We start from the raw sequence: 22,632 nt of genomic DNA, 5'->3' as shown, positions 1-22,632 counted from the left end.
CAGACAAAATGGGACTTGATGGGACCTTTAAATTTTAATATATCTGCGTCTCTCTCGCGAAATTCGACTTCTTTGTTCACTGTCGTCTCTTGTCTTATCTACTCTTTGGCCCAAAGCATCTAGGTCTATAAGCCCATATCACCGAAGTTAAGCGACGTAAGGCGTAAGGCGATACTAATGGATGGAAAGGTGACCGTTTGGACCCTCTATAGTGCTGTTGTTCCATGGCATGAGTGTAAAAGTAGTAGATAGGTCTTGATATATTGATATATACCTTGATATAGCCGAAGATCACGGTTCACATTCCGCTTAAAGCTTTGGCTTAAAGAAAGTAAGCATCGTCCAGATTTCCCTAGCAGCAAAATGGTAACGTTAACTCAGAGATATCGTTTACTTAAAACAAAGATAGTATTAAAAGAAGAAGATTCATATATAAATTTAAAGTTTCTAATTTTAAATTTATATATGATCACAGTATTTAAAGTACTCCAAAGATTAAACGTCCAATATTGTTGTTATGACTTATGACCACTGTTTTCCGAAAGAAGAATTTGATTTTCTTGTCATTTGGTATAATTTTTGTTTACTTATTGGTTGTCAAAATAATGGATCAGTAAAAACTGTTTTATTGAATTATAAATTTCTTACAAGAATATATTAAATTTTAATAATATATTACTAAATTAGATACATAACTGTTGTCAGTATCATCAATGAATCCTTAAAAAGTTAAAATGTCTAATGTAAAGGCTCAAACCGTAAGAAAAAAAACTCAGGTATTAATTTTACGTTTTTGTTTGCACTAAACAAACTATAAACATTAATATTGTGAAGGTTTCGATGGTAATATGCGACCCGTTAGAAAGAAAACACCGCTCCGGAGTGAACTCTCTCCAACTCGATCCGCACTTGGATCGATTATACTCTGCAGGTCGTGATTCCATCGTACGAGTGCATGAACGAGAAATGTTTTTGCACGGAATGGAACACCACACCGACTGGGTTAACGACATAGTGCTGTGTTGCGGAGGACGACATAGTAATATCATTTTTCTAATTTCTATGTGTGTCGTTTAATATATCAATTTTTTTTTAGTAATATCTGCAAGTTCTGACACGACCGTTAAAGTATGGAATGCTTACAAAGGTTTCTGTATGTCCACGTTAAGAACTCACAAAGACTATGTCAAGGCATTGGCCTATGCCAAAGATAAGGAACAGGTCGCTTCGGCTGGTTTTGACAAGTCGATATATCTGTGGGACATTAACACTCTTACGGCTCTGACTGCTATGAATAATACGGTGACAAGTAAGTATAAGCAAACAGAATAAATAGAAATAGAAAAGAATAAAAGCTAATAATGTTGATAATATGTCATTTTTTTTATCTTATAGCTTCTAGTTTAGTTGGCAGCAAAGAGTCTCTATACAGTTTAGCCATGAATCCTTCTGGAACTCTTGTTATAGGTGGATCTACCGAGAAAGCTTTAAGATTGTGGGACCCGAGAACTTGCGTAAAGTTGTTTAAACTTAAGGGTGGGAAAATTTATTTTTTCTCGTAATATTTTATTTAAATTTCGCACTTGTAGGCCACACAGGGACCGTGAAAGCCTTGGTCGTGAATAGGGATGGAACCCAGTGCATTTCAGGTAGTAGTGATGGGTCGATTAAAGTGTGGAATATTGGACAACAAAGGTATTTTTTTTGTACAGAAAATGGAGTCCGTGGTTTTACGCGGTTTCATTAATACGCGTTTGCATTTTTGACACATTTTGTTAAAAAAACACGGCGTCCAGTTGGCTTGGGAAGAGCCACCGCCGACGTCGTTTTTTTTTTCGATCATATGGTGTATTACTTGCTTAAAGTTTAAAAACCGCTATTTTTTTTTTCTTTATTTAATCTAATACTCATTAAAATATTAAATAATATCCATATTGTCATATTATCAAGAGATTATGTTTTCTTAACTGAATATTTAGAATTAATTTTTTTTTATTAAACGCTTATGCATAAAATGTAAAGCACTTTTACGCCTAAGCATAGAAGTACGAAAATATATTATTAAACTGGCATAAGTGTCAAATTCAACAAGCGTAACTATCGTATCTCCACATATAATTACCAAAAAAAAGGAAAAAGAAAGGGAAGTGTCTTACTAAAAAATGGTTCTATGTTAGTGGCGCCATCTATTGTGAGGGTTGGAATTTAAATGCGCTCATTTATATAATTTCACTTGAAACTATAGTTTGAAGCCCCGTTCTCAGAACATCGGTATTGTCGAGCGACACGTCAAAAGAATCAATGAGATTTGCACAAAATTCAAAACTGGCAGCTGTTTGAATTTTGTGCAAATCTCATTGGTTCTTTTGACATGTCGCTCTACAATACCGATGTTCTGAGAACGGGTCTTGAAACTATCATTTTAAATATGAAAACCATCTTAAAAGTGATTGTTTACACAATATTAACAAACCTAATGCAAAGCTTTACTATGTGTTGTGTAAAAAATAAAATATAATAGTAAAATTCATATATACAAAAAATAAAGCTTGATTTTCATGCATCCGTTGTCCGACGATACGTTGATACGATATTAATTTCATTGGTTCTATTTAAAGGCTTCGAATGGTTTACCGTTTCTAACCAACCGAAGTCTTTAAATTCAACCAATAAAATTAAAATCGTATCGTCGTATCGTCGGACAACGGATGCATGAAAATCAAGCTTAAGTCAGCTATATAAACATGGTTTATTATAAATTATAATAAAATAAGACCAACGTAATATGCCCAAAGTTTTGTAAATTGAGTAAATATAAATAGGTAGAGTTGGGATTTTGACCGTCAAAATCTTTTGTGGTCAATTGACCCGTCAATTGACTGGTCAATTGACCAAGCACCAGTCAAATTCTTTCGTGATACTAAAAAAATAAAAGTAGAAGAAATTACATTTATACGTATATTAGTGATTAAAAAACAGTAAACAAAAACTAAAGAATACAACAAAACGAAACATTACATTAAATGATACAAAAAAGACAGTAACCAAACAAGACTAATAATTTTTAAACAAATATAAAGCCATTCTGAGGTAACAAAAAAATGCATAATAGCAATAAAAAATACTAATGACTGGTGGTAGCACAGGCTTGTCTAAACAATGGAATCTCATCTTCATCACAGTCATCATTGAACTCAACTTATGTTCTTCAGAATCAGAATCATCCATAGCCATTTCATCCTCACTATTAAAATTTAGAGCTATTTCCTCCAAGTTTCTCCTATTTTTATTTTCACTATTACTCAAAAGTTTCATGTTGTATTTTATATAAACAATATAACATTTACTATGTAAATCTTATAGATCATATTATGCAAGGTAAAAAATACATACCTTACAGATCCTTACAGATATGCTCAACAACGCACTTGAAAAACGCACCCTGTAAAATACAGCCTCACACAATCACATTAAAACAGCAACTAACGATTCTTTCGCGTCGCGAGTGCTTTAGGCAAGTCAGTACCTCTTATTCGGTTTACGCCAATTAAAAGATTTTGACCTGACCTGGTCAAAATCTTTCCGATCAAAATCTGTCAAAATCTCGGTCAATTGACCGCGGTCAATTGACCAAGCACAACTCTATAAATAGGTACTTAAATGATGAAAAAAAAACAAAACAATAATTGCTGTGGTTCTTCAATCCGTTTGTGTTCCTAAAATATAATGTAATTATTACATTATATTTTAGGACCACAAACAAAAAGAATTGCCTAATTAAAACACATATAATAAAAATGACTGTTTGTGTCTCGCCTGTATGTCGGACGTACAGCCTCGCCACAAAAAGTATCATTTTTACACCTAATAAAACAATATACTATTTTTTTCACGAAAAAAAACCTCAGACTTGTTTCTGGTATCGAAATATACCGTTCTTAAAAATATTTGCATTAATTTAAAACTCATTCTGTATAGTTTACGTGATACAAAGTGAGTTTCGATTTACGCCGTGTTTTTCCAGGCTTAACAACCTAATCCTGGCTTTAAACGAGATTTGCGAACTAGTATTGCCTCCTGTATTTATTATTTTATTTTTTTAGGTGTATTCAAACTATTTTGGTACACTCGGACTCAGTTTGGGCCTTGCTCGTTACAGATAATTTTACACATGTTATATCCGGAGGTAGAGACAAAAAAGTAATTTTATTTTCAACTGTACCCAATAAAAATTTCACTATTTAAGGTAGCTATATCTAATTTTAGGTGATAATGACTGAATTGAAAAACGTTCAAAATTACATTTTGATTTGTACAGAAGAAGCACCGATTTTAAAAATGTGTTTTACTGCTGACCAGCAAGCAATATGGGTATAACAGTTGTATGTATTATTAGACATTCTTACAAGTTTTTCTTGTAGGTTTCAACATCGAATTCTACTATTCGTTGTTGGAAACTTCCCACAGAGAAAAACTTCAAAGACGATTTGCCCATGCCAACTCAACCAATTAGTTCAATACCGGGCGATGCTGCAATAGTAAAAGCGACTGTTTTGAATGATAAAAGACATGTTATAACCAAAGATACCAACGAAAATGTTGGCATATATGACGTTTTGCGGGTAAGTGCGATTTGAATGTTAAAAAACCTACTAAAAAAATATCGATAATTAAAATATAAAGTATCGATATTTAGAAATACGTAAATAAGGAAAAATAAGTAAATTATGTTATACAATCAAAATGTATCTATTAGCAGAATAATAAACGTCTCTTTAAACGCCATCGGTGAGAAGAGCCTAGCTTTTTAAGCTACTCAAAAATAGGGATGGTGAAATATATCGATATTTTTTGAGTATCGATATTTCGAAAATTAATCGATATGCCACAAAAACAATTATCCATAAATACGATAGTTATATTGTTATAATTAAAAAAGCAATCTTATTGATATTTTGATTTCGACACTTTTTGGATTTTAGGGATGTGTAAAAATATTCGTTAATTTTTTAGAGACGGGTATCGGTATTTTATATATCGATTATAAAAGAAATTTGTAAAATTACCGATATTTTGTTATATGCACGTTTTATGCATTTTAGGAATGTGTCAGCTTTATCGATTTTTTGATATATTAATAAAAATTTTATTTTTCCTTAAAACGAATATTATACAGAAGAAATATTCTATATCTTTTTTTAATAATAGTCAAAATTTACAAAATATCATGCCACAAAAATAAGTATTCTTATATTAGATTTATTATTAAATTTAAAAGCATCTGATTGAAGAATATATCGTTCATAAATGAATTTTTTAATATCAATATTTTGATATGTATGTCGTATATGTAAACACATCGATAATTTTAGGAATGTATAAAATGTGTCGATATCTACCGGGGCGTCTCAGAAGTGGGTCACCCCTATAACTTTTTTATTTTTTTACATAAAATAACGACTCTTGGTACGTTAGTATGTGACATAAATCAGGATTGATTGACGTATTCAATTGTTTTTTTGTCACTTCCTGTTTCACCGGAAATGACTACAGCTTTTGATTTTTAAATGGCACCCACGGTATTTTTTTACTTTATTCGATAGAAAATGACATTCTGAATAGAATGAAATATCATATGTCGACTTTTGGCATTCTCGCTTAATAAAAAATTGTATTTTAAATTTTAATCTAGAGTGCCATAAATATGTCAAAAACACTAATTCTTAATCAAGGAGCCTTGGAAAACTATATTTGATTATCTAATGTTTTTAGTGTCTTGTCCTGGCCAGTTAGAAAATGCTCAAATCGTATTTTCAATCATATCTCAATTTTTTCAAATGGAACGAGGGTGGCTCATTATCATATTTGGAAAAAGCATTTTTTACGAATAATTTGATACCACACACTCGGTATTTTGAATCAAATTTTTGTTACGAACCGCCAGTTATAATTTCAAATAAACCATATGCGAAAATGTCATAAGTTGACATATGATATATCTTTCTATTCAGAGTATTATTTTCTATCGAATAAACTAAAAAGATGATACGGAGGGTGCTATTTAAAAATCAAAAATTGTAGCCCTTTTCGGTGAAACAGAAAGTGACCAAAAACAATTGAATACGTCAATCAGTCCTAATTTATGTCATATACTAACATACCAAATCTTGTTTTTTTAACTAAAAAATAAAAAAGTTATAGAGGTGAGCCACTTTTGAGACGCAGCCCGTATATTGATATAGCGATAATTATAAGATTGGGATAATGTATCGACACATTATTAATTTTCGGGACGTAAAAATTTATCGATATATTTTATTCGTCCTTAAAACGTATCTGGATATTTTACAGGCACAAAAAGTCGAAGATTTAGGTCCAGTGAACTACCAAAATGAGATCAAATCAAGAAACAGCGAGAGATTAATCTACGTACCGAATTGGTTCAATATGGACCTAAAAACTGGGGTAAAAATTCGAAAAAATATACCTTTCGGACGTTAGCTATAGTCTTTTTCTGGTAGATGCTCACCATTCACCTTGGCCAAGACGAAGTAGACTGTTTTTCCGCTTGGGTATCGGCCAAAGATGCGGGCATTTTGGGACACCCCGAACCCGATCACAAAGTTAACTACGGCAAGCTACTGTTGCAATCGTTGTTCGAGCATTGGCGTAGAGTCCCGCCCGACCAGGAGCAGATCTACTTCAGCGTTCCTAATCACATTCCTTTAATTTTAAGGTTAGAATTTTATACCACTTTTCAAAAATAAAATAGGATATGTCAATTTGGCTTTAGAGCTCAAATGCACTGACGCCACTGACATAGGTGCGTCCAGATGCACGACCAGTTTCAGCAGGGCTGTCAGATCTAACGATTTTTTACGTTTTACCAATTAGAAAATATTGTTTTCAGAAATGTTAAAATATCCGAGTTAGATTAGGTTAGGTTAGGTTGCAGAAAAAAAAATGTTTTGAATTTTTACTAGAATCGACCCCTGATAAAAAAAGACTAGATTTTAAGTTTCCCTTTGATCTAGTCTGTATACTAATTCTTTGGTTTTTCTGCACGTGTGCAAAAACTACACTAAAACACTATATCATAGAAAAATTTGCGTTGAATTTGGGGGATTTTATCTGAAAAATTATTAGTTTGAAAGAAAATAATATTTTAGTGCATTCTACTGGTCGCAGCAACCAGCCGACAGCCAGGTCGTTAGTGCATGTTGTATCATTTGACTTAATGGTATTACAGGTAGCAGCGACCTGGTCGTCAGTGCGTTTAAGCACTTAATGTTTCAGTAGCGTATCTTGTATTTTCATTATTAAATAGCTTTTAAAGTGAAACTTCTTTACGCGCGATGGGAGATTCAAGGCCGTAACACGCCGCGGCCTTGACACTTCACGGCTTTGACAGACGAGCTAGAAGCTAGACTGAAAAAAAAGTGGTAGGACCGCACGATCGCGTAAACACCAAAAAAGATTTGATTTAAAGTTAAGAAAATCATTATAACAAACTTGATACTGTACCTGAGAACAAACGAACACCAACAAATTATTGAGTCTACCCTACATTATTTTTACATTACCAAACCAAACCAAACCACCTAACTCTACATTATATTTTTACAATTATTTAAAAAAAATTAGGACGGCACTGACGAACTGGAATTTAAGTTGCCTATATTGATCTCCCATCATTCTCTATCTAAGTTTTTTCATATGCCCCTTCCTTATTCTTTTTATTCAAAGTATAGAGGTTATAATTTCTAATGTTATTATATTTAATTTTCATATTTCGTTTATGTTTATTTTTAGCGAAGTCGGGGGTAGAACAATATACAGGGTGTTGGTGGGTGATGCTGCCGGCCAAAACGAAAACGACATGTTGAACGATGCCGTTCCCAATTGGGTGGTGTCCAACATCGAGGACAATTGCACCAGCAAGTTTACAAAGATACAGTTTTATTTGAAACCGCACGCCACTGTGCCGGCTAATCTTCTTAAACAGGATCGCTTGAAAAAGGTACTATAATATAGGGTGTTTGAAATTCAAACGCTGTACCGTTGTTTCCTTACAGTCGGACAGATTAGTGGCCAACGATTTCATCCAATGCCGAAAAGTAGCGGAGCATGTCTTGGATAAGTTGCTTGGAGAAGGTACGGCAACGTCGCCTAGCGGTGAGGGGGATTCACAAACTCAACCTGCCAGCGGTTATACGGTTGATCAGATTCAGCTTTCATGCTCTGATCAGGTAAGTGTTATAGAATTTATTCAGTTTTTTTGATTATATTTTTTTATCTTGTTTTACCAGATTTTTTATACTAATGTTGTTGTTTTTTTAAATAGGATGCTGTGTATTTTATTTATTTAATGAATTTATATGAAAATTCTTTTTAAGGAAGGAGCATAATGCTATCCATGTATTCATGCATGGTGGGCGGAAAAAGGACTCTAGGGTGGGGATCCTTGACAGTTCTGTTTGACGATTCATTTGACACATTTGAATTTGATTTGAAATTTTGTGGATTTGTCAGTCTTTACGGAGCTTATTGTATGTTATTTATTATTTATTCTACCACTGATAGTTGTATAAAGGTAGTAAATCTAGATGGAAATTGTGGCAGAACTTAAACTAACAGTGACACTCGCGATTTATCGAAAAAGGCTCTAAAATAGTTGGTTGTGTAGCGTGCGGTAGATCTCGGCAAAAATCGAGTGAAATAATGGAACAACTTTTCACTAGTAAGTGACTATATAATATGCACTTAAATTAACTAATTATATATTTTTTCTTGCATTTTTGCTTTTTATTTACTACTTGTCAAAGAATTTAGATACTTCAATTTGACTTACCTGCTTCAGTAGCGTATCGGATGTTTGTGTTAATAAATAATTATTAAAACTTACATATTTTTATTATAATAATATGTTTTTATAACAATTTTAATAACTACCAACATTTATTCACAACGTAAAATAAAAAAAAATTGAGGCTACCCCACGTTTACCCTACATCATAGTTTTACATTTTTTAAATAACATTAGAACGGCACTGATAAACCGGAATTTAAGTCGGCCATATTTGAGTCCCATCGCGGTGGACCTAAGATTTTTGATATGCTCCTTCCTTACTCTTCTTATTCAAAGGTTTTTTTGATTATATTTTTTTATCTTGTTTTACCAGGTTTTTTATACTAATGTTGTTTTTTTAAATAGGATGCTGTGTATTTTATTTATTTAATGAATTTATATGAAAATTCTTTTTCGCCAAATACCACAATCTATACCGGGTGGTTTTATGTATGGAGGGCTTTAAAAAGGAGATTTATCGACAATGGGCATATTTGAAATTTCTGTTCCTACTTTAAAGCAAGTTTCTCGGTTTGACACCAGAGGCACTGTAAGCGTGTGAGATTGATCATTTTCATTGTTAGTATACGATTTAACTTTGTTTTTACTAGTTTTTTTTTTAAAATTTAGAGTTAATTTATTGAATTATTAGCAATGTACCAATGAGTATTATTAAAAAAATCCTAAACGATAGATCTTGCTTCGTTCTTGGCTGTATAAGTGGAACTTACAGTGGAAAAAAGACAAATAAGGAACGGGGTGAAAGAAACCCAAGCTTTTCAGAGGTTCTAATGTAAGTGGTATACCTAATTAATTAAAAAAATATGGATAGATGTTAAGAAAAACATTCAAATTATATACTGTCAGTGCACAGATTAATTTTAACTTAACTCTTTTGAAATAAATTGAGTTCATTATTTATTCATTAATATTTTATTTACGAAAATTTACCTTTACAATTATTAGATGACATTGAATATAATACATCTTGAATTTAATTGTCTACGAAACAGTGACAATTTGCAAAACTTTGCTAATGACATTAAACTTAAATTCAGAAAATCTAAAGAAAAAACACTACTTGGACACAGGAAACATTTCAGCTTAATGTATATATTGTCTGGTTTCAGCTATAAAAAGTTATGGGATAGATAACACTGGTCAAAGGGTGCAACAGTAGTGATTATCTTCACTTTCCATTGAACTTATTCCTGATAAAATACTTTTAATTTTCGTGATTTAGTTTCTGTCAATTGCCGTAAAACCACTACTAGTTTATCCAAAAAAATCCTTATGGGTTTTTCGCCACTGCACTGCAAGAAAAATCTACAAAATAAAATAGTTATATTTTTTTGCTTCCGACGACGGAAAGAGAAAACTTTCCGAAACGTTAAGCATTTTTTTCTTTGTTAGGCAAATTTTTATTACTGTAAACACAACTTCTGACAAGCAGCGTCCGTTTAGGTTTAACGCAGAAGTGTTTACAAAAAATAACTATTTTATTTTGTAGATTTTTCTTGCAGTGCAGTGGCGAAAAACCCATAAGGATTTTTTTGGATAGATGAATCCGCCACATAGGTATAGACATTTTTCACTACTAGTTTGTTACGAAAGTTTTTAATGTTTTTAAAGTGGTATCACACTGAACTGCATGTAAACATATCAATTTTAAATGTTTTTATGAAAAACTATTAATAAATCACTAACACAAACACACCATAAACTATTTAATTCGCATTTGTCATCAAGAAACAACTCTGGAAACAATTACTGTTTACATCAAATCAAAGGTTGAACTGGTGATATTTGTTGCTGGAACTTCTATCTTTTTTGTACAACAGTTCTCGGGAAGATTTATTTTAGCAGCTTATACCATATGATCGAAAAAAAAAACGGCGTCAGCCATGGCTATGAAATGAACATCGCTGTCATTTTATATGTAAAATTATATGGGGAATGTCATCGATCGTCATTTCCAAGCCAACTGGACGCCGTTTTTTTTTCGATCATACGGTATTTTTCTTCGGCCGTGTGTGCACTAAAAAGAACCATATAATGAAACAATTTTATAATAACAACTTAGAAAAAGAATATCTAAAACCGGCATCTGATATAACCTAACTTCTAACTTACTTTTCAAACTCAAATTTAAGGTTTTGTATTCACAATTTTAGCCACGCACATTGTTTAATTAGAAAAAAAACACGTTTCTAAAAGCTAAATCTGGTAAAAATATGCCCAAATATTAACTGAACTCTATAATTTATAACAAAATAGTAATTCTTGCCATAAGAAGCTGTGTATTTTTCAATCTCTTTGATCACATGCGCCCCTAACGGCGATTTTCGAACTTCATTTAGATCATGAAATCTGGGCCCAAAATTTTTGCGTTCGATTCGCCTCCTCCTTTTAGACTCCATAGTTTTATGCAATGTTTTTTTATGCATTTTTAAAGTATAATTTTATAATTTTGGGTTGGTATTTATTTTCATTTCAGATTTTAGATCATTCAATGGACTTGAGAACTGTGAAGCACTACATGTGGAAACATTCCGCTGACTTGGTGTTACATTATAAGATTATTAATACCATTTCGAAATAACTATTTATTTTGTGACATTACATGATATAACTTGCCAAAAAAAATCATTTTTTGTGTCATTTTTGAAATTGTTTGTTTCAATGGTATATTAATCAGTAGGAGCTTACAGACCCTCTAGGTATGAACAAAAATCAAATATAACCTTAAAATAATAAATTTTGTGAATAAAGTGACATAATAAAAAATAGATAATTTTGAGAATATTAAAAAGTCTTCAAAAACAGTCATACTTTTGGTTTTAATGTTATAGCTGATTTTATTCATATCAACAGTGAGATAAGCAGTCTATGCTGTCAAACTGAGGTCTGAATACCCAATTAAGAATATACGTATAGTCTGAATCAATGGAATATAATTTTTATTTATAGTTTATTTATAAAAAATTATATATTTTATAGGTATTTTAATTTATATTGTAAGTTGTTTCCAGTTTTTTTTGTAAATAAATAATATATATTTATCGAAAACATTCAGTTGTTTCATTTCATTTAATTTTTTACCTGTAACGTATAAAATCAAGATAAAGTCTGTCCAGAGAGGATACTTGACAAAGACAGGTTATCTTCTGTCATTTTAATTAATAGGCAAATTGTATTTTGTCGCAGTCTTTTCTTACTCGTTGGACGGACTTTATACCATAATTTTATAACATTTTTGAGTTTTTAACAGTTAATAATGAAGAACAATACAGGGTTAGTTTTAAATAAGTGCAAATATCTTTAGAGATAGTATATTTCGACCACAGAAACACGATTATGAGGTTTTTTTCGTAAAAAAAATTAAAAGTTTTTAGTTAAAAAACCATTTCTTGATGAAATAAAGAATTGTATAGGTATTGGCTGAGGAAATACTTTTATCGTATAGTTATTTTAAAATGAACCAAATGGTTCTTTTAAGATGACAAAAAGGACAAACGAATAAATAGCGGTCTTCTATAGCAACCTAAACAGCATTCTTGCAACTGATTTTTAAGGCTTTTATAGATATTCTAAAAACTGTTAGTCGTCATTCTATAATAATAGCCTAACAACCCCCTTATCAGACATAAGTGTTATACAGGGTGGTCCGAATTGTATTCCGGAAACTTCGGCAGCATATTAATAAAGTTCAACAATAAAGTTCAACAGAAACTGTTTTATCATCATTTTTTTACAGAAACATTTATGATTAATTTAAAAAATAAATATTTCCCAAATTTATTATTTCAGTCAAATAACTAACTACTCAATGTGTTTATTTTTTAGTCAATAATGACATGCATTGACTATTTCTATTCTAAATATCTTGGGAACGGTTGCTCGTAGCAATTTTTACCAAGAGACATTTTTTACGTAAAAATTCATGAAAATGCATAATACTTTTGACAGTAGTTTCATACAGGTACGGACAAAAAGTTATTACTCTTCAAAACAGTTAAAACACATGTAAGTGGCGCCCCCTACAAATAGGACTCATATCGACATCAAAATCAAATTTCTCATGTCAAGAAACTCCCAGATACCAATTTTCATTCAAATATTGACGTTAATTCAGAAATTATTTAAAAAAAATCGAAATAAAAATGAAACTTCTACACCCTGTATCTCCGAAACTAAGCATTTTGGGACATACATTTATACGAACTTTTTTACTTATTTTTATCTGCAGAATATGCTGCCGAAGTTTCCGGAATACAGTTCGGACCACTCTGTATAAAGCAGAAAAAAGTTTATCTTATAGTAGCTGTATTAGCGTATAAATATTTATTTTATAATATCTGTATAGCATGCTTACAGAAACCTATGCTAACTATAGATGCTATAGAGCTGTATAAACTTGGGCCTATTTTTCTTCGGTAGATGTATGAAGCACACTATATCATGTTTTGAGAACAAATCTGTTGTATAACATTTTGTTTTATAGCGTGATATACGATAATTATAGAGATATTTTTGTTATTTGGGTAGGTAGTAGATTAATTTTACAAGAAAGAGAACCCAGAAGAGATCCAGTGTTTCTCAAAATTTAAGCAAAAAATCATTTTTTTTAATTTTCAAAGGAAAATAACTGGGTTATTTTGGACTTATTTGAAAAATAAGGTAAAGAGAAAATCTTTCTTTTATCGAGATCTACCCAGCCCTGAAAATATTATATATCGTCGGTATAGAAGAGTATTAATCAGTTGCGGCTTGTAACCTGTGTGACTGGGTAGGCGACAAAATTTTAGTTGCGTCTATTTGCCCCCCCCCCTCCCGCTAATTTACATAATACCCTAGCCCAGTTTGTAAATATATGTTATCTCTATAGGTTAAATACATAGCTCAAAAATATTTAGGACAAAACTAAAGCAAAAATAACAGCATTCAATGTAATGACATAATGATTGACATAATGTACAAGTATAGTTTTTATTAATCTATTTTATCTATTATTTTTTTTATCTATTACTATGGAGTCACTATGGAGTACATCATAGAATTTAATTTAATTTATATTTATTTACGCAAACTTAAAAATTGGTAGAATTGAGAGAAAGAATAATTATGTTTTATACATTAAATTGATGAGTCGGTCTCTTAATAAAGAAAAGTTATTTATTATTATATATCAGTAAAGTCATCAGATTATTGAAGAGCTGCGAAAAGATCTTTTTAGATTGAAAGTAAGGCAAGTGGCGATAAACGTTTATTTTTCATGGAATCTCTACTAAATATAAATTTTAATGCATTTCAACCTTGAAAAATGTCTCTCAACCCAAGTACTTGTAAATGGTATATGGTATAGTAACAAACAAAACAAACAATTTGAAAGCCTCTGGAAATATAATTCCAGGATTATTCTCCTTAAATTATTTTATGCTCGAAATTATCATATCTATTATTAATACCTGCAATTTATTCATTAATTTATGTTAGTTGGTCATAACATTTTTTGTTTGTTAAAACACTATTAAATGCGTTGGAAGTTGGGAATGTATCAATATAACAAGTTTGTTAAATCAGACGTTAAAAATGCGTTGGAAATTTTTTATAGGATTCTTTAAATTTCGGATCCGCAAGAAATAAATAAAAATAATTGAGACATACGAGTACCTATCTGTAAACCTTATTTCTAAATGTATAACAATGTTATCTAATATTTCATAAAATAAAATTCGCTTAGCCGCTTTTATTAACATATCGAATTGAAATAGCACAGACACATTTTCTGTAATATCTGTTGTATCGTCTTCTTGCACCAAATAAAATAACGCGCTTTTTTATTTCGGGTTCTTTTATTTCTGTGGCGTGTTCTGAAATACAACCGGTTATATCATTTTTAATAATCTCGGACAAGCCCGAAAAATGTTTCCAATTTGCTTTAAACGTTTTTTGAATTTTCATATAAAAGTTTTAATTAAGTTTATTAGTATAATGAATCATATGAAATATCCCCTTAACGAAATGTGATATAAATATCTCCTTATGAAATATCCGGAATATCCCTTTAACATCTAAGCCTACCGAGCCTCCACGACTTCATGCGAAGGCGACCGGGGATTTCGCCTAAGCCCCGCCTTAATATGATACAACTCCGACTTACGTCGCGTCGCTACCGCACGATGAGTTAGACAGAGACAGAAGGCTGCCGTACGTCGTGCATCGACTCGCGATACGCGATGTAGAAATTGCCGAACAAAGGCACTCCAACGGTAAAGGATAATTAAGGATAATAAAGGATAATTTGTCGATTCTAAAAAAAAGAAAGAAAAATCACTGTTCCAGTGTTTCCACGGTCAATGCCACTAATGCCAATAGTAATATCGCAACTAATACTACTAATGCTACGACTGATCCGCGAGCAATGCCCATACCACTAAAGTCGCTACTAATGCCAAATTGTGCTATACTGCTAATGGCACTAATGCGATCGCTTTGTACACAACAATGCCATCGCGGTTTACACCTCGCATTAGTATATCATGAGTATATCACTGATTGGCAGATTAGAGGAAACCAAGAATGTTTTTCTCATTTTATCAGCAAAATCGCAAAAAGTCGCAGTATTTTATTTTACTGTATGAAAGCCCAATGTTTACTAAGTAAAGCGTATATAGACAATATGCTGAATTCTTCGAAATGCGCAACTAAATCTCTAAGTATAATAAAAATGTCACAAATTTAATCAAATTTTCTGAACGCCTAACTTTTAGTTGCAAAAAAAAATCGTTTGTATAGAGAATATCAAAATAAATAATAGGTTTTTGTAGAATAGATACCTGCAGCTTGCTGAGCCATTTTCAATCAAAACAATAATATAAACGTAAAAAGAGCACAAGAACAACAACAATTTATAATTTTAAACATAAAATTTAGCCATTTACCTCTTATCTGTGAGAAGTAACAACTTTGACGTTTCGTTGAACCAAATGAATGCAACTAAACACACCCATAGAAACGCCATTCATGGCAGACATGATTTAACTTATCATTTATCTTTTTTTGGGAAATCTTAAACGCATTTGCTTTTTCGAATTTCGATCACCTTTTTCATGCTAATACCCCACCGTGCGGCCGTTCGTTCGTTCGTTCGCTCGACCATCCGTTTCGAGTCGGTACATCAAAGGAATTCGACAAGAAATGCGTCCGGTCTTCTCGTGCGGTTCTATCGTACGGTCCTCGTCCATACCACGAGGTCCCCATACCACTAGCGAACATTCGTTCGTTCGTTCGGATAATGAATACGCACCTTAACCTTACCTACCCTGAGCTGCTACTGGTATTAATAATAACCCCAAAAACTACATATATCTTATATTTTACTAAATTGCCGTAGCGATTCACTCCTATACATGTAAACGCCGACCTAAGGTTTCGCTTGCCAGCAGGGTAGAATTTGTGATTATGTAATTTGAGATTTCCACTCTGATCTTCATAAAAACCGCGGGCAATGCTGTGTGTATTTGTAAAATATTTTTTTATATAATATGTATAGTTTAAAACAGTAAAAACTATTTTAAACCATAAAAAACGCGTTTTGTTTAAAAATTAAAAAAAAAATATGGGACGGGAACACTGGGTCACCCTGTATAATATATTAGTATTATTATTCAATAAAATATTAAGATTGTATGTATCATAATATCCTATAATATAGCTTGTTTTTCTCTAAAACCGTATAAACATAATGAATAACAGTTGAGTTACCATGACAACAATGTCAAAATGTCACATACAAACAATGAAACAATCCAGTTGTTTGAACCAATTACCTATGAACAACTTGTTTTGCTCTAGAATTTTGAGTCTGGAGATTCAAAATGATCGAATATGTTCGAAAATCAATTTTACAAATCTCTGGTAAGTATTCGTATACGTATATTTAGACAAATATATTTTAATAAGCGTTTTATTTTCATGTTTTGTAATAGCCCTTCAAATGAGGACAGCGATATCTGAAGAAAATTTAGAGGAAAATGTCGAAGGGCTCTCAAATCTCGATGATTTTCTCAAAAATGAAAATGATTTGATTTTATACGGAGTGACAGTATCCAAAAACAATTCCATTGAGTTCTTCAAACGTGTAAGTTTTTTTTATTTACTATTGTCTGGAGAATGTTAATAATAATAAAATATATTACAAAAAAATGTGCGCCATTCTTGGTATTTTTATTGAATCATTTTGAAAAAGTTCATTAAATATACAGAGTGGTTAAGATTTATGTGGCATGACTTTATAGTCTAAGAGCTAGCAACGTTTTCGAGAAAGTATTTTAAGACGTTTCGTCTGGCTCTTTGATATATCTTTTACTATGCTCTCTGGAACAGCATGCGGCCCGTCTGGCTGCCGATACCCGTTGCGTTCAATACTGCGCATCGGAAGAAGAATCTATATTTTTTTATTAATTTTGTCCTATAAATTCTAGTATTGAATATAAATCGAACATAGTCTCCATAGCGCAGTGCGTAGAGATTCCGACCACGAACCGATGATTCATAGTTCGAAATCCGGGTCAGGACAAAGGCTTTTTTATTTTATTTTCGTTTATATTCCGATAGTAAAGTATTAAATAATTCTGGTGATTCAAAAAAAAAACAAATATTTAATACTTTATTATCAGAATATAAACGAAGAAAAAAAGTCTTAGTCCTGACCCGGATTAGAACTCTGAATCATCGGTTCGTGGTCGGAAAGTCTACGCACTGCGCTATGGAGACATGTTCGATTTATATTCAATACTAGAATTTAAATGACTAATAAAAATATAGGATCTTCTTTCAATGCGCAGTAGGGAACGCAAGGTTTACCGGCAGCCAGACGGGCCGCATGCTGTTCTAGAGAGCATAGTAAAAGATATATCAAAGAGTCAGACGTCTTAAAATACTTGTTTTTCCGACGTTGCTAGCTCTCACACTATTAACAGACACATTAATTTGTCACACGCTGTCTATACAGGGTAAGTCTTAAATAAATGCAAATATTTTTAGGAGTAGTATAATTCGACCTCAAAAACACGATTATGAGTTTTTTCCGCGAAAAAAAGGTTTGGAAATTTGGAAGTTTTGGAAATTCTTTTAGTTTTTAGTTAAAAAAACATAATTTCTTGATAATATGACATCATAGGTAGTAGATTAAATTTACAAGAAAGAAATCCAGAAAAGATCCAGTGGTTCTTAAAATTTAAGAAATCATTTTTTTGAAATTTTGAAAGTAAAATAATTCGGTTATTTTGAACTTATTTGAAAAACGGTAAAAAGAAAATATGTTGCTTTTATCGAGATCTACCAGCCCTGAAAATATTTGCACTTATTTAAGACTCACCCTGTATAGATGATATTTTTTTAGGAACCGGATATTTCCTACGAAAAAATGATCGTATTTAGTAAGAGACATCCCTGTGTAACTCATGAGAACTTTATGAAAGATCTACATATTAATACAATCTTGGATTCGCCTACAGTAGCTTTGTATGAATCACTAAACAAGGTGTACTCCCCATTATTTAAAAAGGTATATAATGAATAATACAATCATTTCTAAGCGAACGATATGAATTAATCAAATTGATTTTAATTTTAGTACAAAGACACCAATATTGAACGAAAGTTGGCCACCTTACAATCGAATCTACGAAATACAATAATATCTGAAAATCCTCAGTACGATGGAGACCATCAAGATTTGAATATATATTCACTTTCATGTAAAAACGCGAAATAAAATGTCAAAAATTATTTATTAATTTCTATTTTTTTAGATTCAAATTCTGTCAATGAAGAAATTAATTATTGGAAGTCGATGTCGCAAAACAAAACAGATAAATTATTGAAAAGAAAAGTAGAACATTACGTTGCTATTTTAAGTCCTATAACAAAGGATCTAAGGTTAGAAAAAAAGCATAAATATAAAAAATACTTTTCGAATTTCTTAGAATTTATTTATTTACACCCTGTATATTAGTCCTGGCGTAAGGTACCCGGTGGCGTAGAGGTACAGGATCTCGTCTACCAATCTCAATGTAGTGGGTTCGAATCCCACACCCGGCATTTCATCAGCCGACTATTTTTATTAAAATAAAAATAGTTTGGGTACCTAGCTAGCCACATTACCTTCCTTGTATACCGAACGGCTCTAGTATGGCAAGCTGTACCTTGCTACTCCCAAGGCGTCAAACGCTATATACTGGAGCTATTATTATTATATATTAGTCCTAATAATAAGTGTGTTTTAGTGTAATAGAGGCATTGCCCCTAAATGAAGTGGAGGATCTTTTAGAAAGATGCTACAATGCTCTTGATGACCTTTGGAGACAAGACGGTCACTATCCCAAAGAGAGGATGAAGCATCTTATGGACCTAATAGGCAAGTTACCTTAAAAACGTTAAAATTAAAAAAAGTTAAAGACAGTATGATCGTTGATGAGGGTCCTACACATCCACCATCATTCATCATTCTGACAATATTTTAAAAAGTTATTTTAGAAAGGGATATAACAAAAATGGGGTTTGTTTTCAATAAGGCTCTAAAAATGTGTTTTTTTTTGGCGATTTGTGTTAACGTGTTATATTCTTTTTTTAGGTTATGATTTGTGGAAACACACAATAAAACAACTGAAGGACTGTGATTTGTTTAAAGACGAATACAACCAAATAAGCGAGCTTTTGATTCAAAGCATAGCAATAGGCGAAAAATGGCTGAGTTCTTGTAAACAACTCACTGAGTTGCTTTGGCCAAACTACTCCTCGAATCCTTGGAAAGAAGTGGAGTATCAACCACCAGATTTTGTTAGGTTTATTGAACAGCTTAAAGAGGTAATTTGCCAAAGTCCTAGGGTAGAGGAATACCTAAAAAAAAATAAGAAAAAAAGAGGTGCTCAAACATACAAATAACGTCAAAGCATGTTTTTATGTTTCTTCATATATTCCCAAAAGTGGCTCACCCCCTATAACTTTTTTATATTTTCAGATAAAAAAAACTAGGTGTGGTACTTTAGTATATGACATAAATCAGGATTGATTGACGTATTCAATTTTATTATCTTCAGAAAAATACGATTTGGGCATCTTTTATCCGGCCAGGACAAGACACGGAAAACATTAGATGATCAAACTTATTTTTCCAAGGCTCCTTGATTAAAAATGAGTATTTTTAACACAGACATGGGTCTCAAATTTAAAATTTGATTTTTTTAACCAAAGATGTCAAAATTTGACATCACCATTGGATACCGTCATTAGTTTACTTTGCATGAGGCACACATAATTTTGAAAAATAAATATATGTTTTATAAAATTTTCAGGTGCTGAAAATACGAACTGTTCATAAACAACTATTGCGACTATCCACAGAAGAAGAACTTGATGATTTGAGAAATGAAGTCGTTTTCAAGCCTTTCAAAGATATTGATATTTTGTCATATGACAGTCCAATCGAAGAATTACCTAAAGCCAATAAAGAATTTGAATATTTACTGCAACCTGCGGAAAAGAGGGTTGCTCTAAAGCTGAAAAAGCAGCTAGTAGCTGTCAACGGAAATTTTAGACAAGTAAATAACTATAGTTCTTATCTCGTAACTTTTTCTAATATTGCCTGACTTAGGTATTTCAGTAGCGTACCTGATATTTATGTTATTAAATAATTAATTATTAAAAAATGTCTATACCTATGTGGCGGATTCATCTCAGCAAAAAAATCCTTTATGGGTATTTCGCCACTGCACTGCAAGAAAATCTACAAAATAAAATAGTTATTTTTTGTAAACACACTGCTGTAAACACACTGCTTGTCACTTGCGGACACTGCTTGTCAGAAGTTCTGTTTACAGTTATACAAATTTGCCTAACAAAGAAAAAAATGCTTAACGTTTCGGAAAGTTTATCTCTTTGTCGTCGGAAGCAAAAAAAATACAAAGAAAAAAAAACTATTTAAAATATTTAAATTGAACTATTCGAGAACACTTTACTTTTTTAAAACAGATACGTTTACAAGAAACCGTTGACGTTCTGTTAAAATGACATTATATCTATTTTATTTTGTAGATTTTCTTGCAGTGCAGTGGCGAAATACCCATAAAGGATTTTTTTGGAGTAATTAATTATTGTTATAACAAAATAATTTTGATATTTTTAGCTGATATTCGAATTTACTCGATATTCTGAGCTAATCTGTCGACCAGTTCTTAAAAAAATCCTTCAACCGGAACGTCAATTTCTTCTGACATCTTTGCACGAGTACGTGTCACAGATTCAATCCCAAGCCAATGCTGGACCATCGAAAATAGTCACCAAACAGGAGACATCTGACGTGGTGAAAGAAACCATCTTTCTCAGGCAGCTAGAAGCCAAAGTCTCTGAGGTGACGTTGGTCACCAAGACGTTGCTTGATGACTTAGACGGTATAGAAAGTGTGACGGACTTTGTAACCGGCGTGGCCAATGATTTGAAGGTCCAGAATACTGAGTTATTCGAGTCTTGGTGTTCTGATTGTGTTGCTGACATCAATAGTCGAAGTCTGAGGTAAATTATCTTACATCCTATACGTCCTATACCGGGGGTGCGTCTCAAAAGTGGCTCACCCCTATAACTTTTTTATTTTTTCAGATAAAAAAACAAGATTTGGTATGTTGTGATTGACGTATTCAATTGTTTTCGGTCACTTACCGTTTTCCCGGAAATTATTACAACTTTTGATTTTTAATTGGCACTCTCGGTATTTTTATACTTTATTCGATAGAAAATAACATTCTGAATAGAATGACAATGACATTATTAGATATGTCAATTTTTGACATTCTCGCTTATTGAAAATTTGTATTTTAAAATTGAATTTAGAGTGGCATGGCTATGTCAAAAACACTAATTCTTAATCAAGGAGCCTTGGAAAAATAGACTTGATCGTCTAATGCATTGTCTTGTCCTGGACAGTTAGAAAATGCTCAAGTCGTATTTTTAATCATATCTTAATTTTTTCAAATGGAATGAGGGTGACTCATTAGCATATTTGGAAAAAGCACTTTTTTACGAATAATTTGATACTATACACTTGGTATTTCGAGTCAAATTTTCGTTACGAACCGCAAGTTATAATTTTAAATAAATCATGCGAAAATGTCAAAAGTTGACATAAGATATGTCATTCTGTTCAGAGTGTTATTTTCTATCGAATAAAGTAATAAATACCAAGGGTGTCATTTAAAAATCAAAAGTTGCAGTCATTTCCGGTGAAACAGGAAGTGACCGAAAACAATTGAATATGTCAATCAATCCTAGTTTATGTCATATACTAACATACCAAATCTCGTTTTTAACTGAAAAAATAAAAAAAGTTATAGGGGTGAGCCACTTTTGGGACGCACCCGGTATACCTATATCTCAGCGGCGTAGCGTGGCGTTGATACAAGAGGATGTAATAAGTAACTGCAATTAGCATTTTACCAAAACAATAAGGTTAAAAAAATAGCAAATCAATTTAAAAAAAGAAATAATTTAGGTAAAAAAACAAAGCTATGAACGTATCTATTAGATAAAAGAGTAGACAAGAAAAAAATAGCCAACGAAAAAGTTTATTGAGTGCCTCACAACTAGTGATGGGATAACTCGAGCGAAAATTCGCTCGAGTACTCGACTATTGACACAACCGACATCGTTCGATTATAAACCAGCGATGCAAGTGACGAGTTACGAGCGACGAACGCAAGCGATCCTAGTATGAAATAAATTGAAAT

At 32.1% G+C, this 22,632-nt stretch overlaps 2 protein-coding genes across 2 annotated transcripts in view; both read left to right on the top strand.

The window, feature by feature from the left end:
- The first annotated feature begins 581 nt into the window (after positions 1-581).
- Positions 582-11,875, top strand: LOC115888228 (WD repeat-containing protein 48 homolog). Its single transcript, XM_030907886.1, has 13 exons — positions 582-776; positions 835-1,039; positions 1,097-1,309; positions 1,396-1,536; positions 1,590-1,695; positions 4,104-4,200; positions 4,267-4,371; positions 4,422-4,622; positions 6,352-6,465; positions 6,522-6,736; positions 7,813-8,020; positions 8,076-8,249; positions 11,346-11,875. Exons 1-13 carry the CDS (start codon positions 735-737, stop codon positions 11,448-11,450), a joined length of 1,926 nt encoding a protein of 641 aa, XP_030763746.1. The 5' UTR covers positions 582-734; the 3' UTR covers positions 11,451-11,875.
- Positions 11,876-16,728: 4,853 nt separating this feature from the next.
- Positions 16,729-22,632, top strand: part of LOC115888215 (cytoplasmic dynein 2 heavy chain 1) — a 63,647-nt gene continuing 57,743 nt past the window's right edge. The window contains exons 1-9 of the mRNA XM_030907848.1: positions 16,729-16,768; positions 16,840-16,991; positions 18,255-18,419; positions 18,489-18,612; positions 18,667-18,793; positions 19,141-19,271; positions 19,488-19,720; positions 20,209-20,454; positions 21,039-21,424. Of these exons, the coding sequence (XP_030763708.1) occupies positions 16,729-16,768; positions 16,840-16,991; positions 18,255-18,419; positions 18,489-18,612; positions 18,667-18,793; positions 19,141-19,271; positions 19,488-19,720; positions 20,209-20,454; positions 21,039-21,424 (1,604 nt within the window). The remainder of the gene's footprint in view (positions 16,769-16,839; positions 16,992-18,254; positions 18,420-18,488; positions 18,613-18,666; positions 18,794-19,140; positions 19,272-19,487; positions 19,721-20,208; positions 20,455-21,038; positions 21,425-22,632) is intronic.

This window comes from Sitophilus oryzae, unplaced genomic scaffold (assembly GCF_002938485.1).
Source record: "Sitophilus oryzae breed Bouriz unplaced genomic scaffold, Soryzae_2.0 scaffold_690_pilon_pilon, whole genome shotgun sequence".
NCBI classification, from domain to species: Eukaryota; Metazoa; Arthropoda; class Insecta; order Coleoptera; family Curculionidae; genus Sitophilus; species Sitophilus oryzae.
This window is presented reverse-complemented; position numbering and strand designations above follow the sequence as displayed.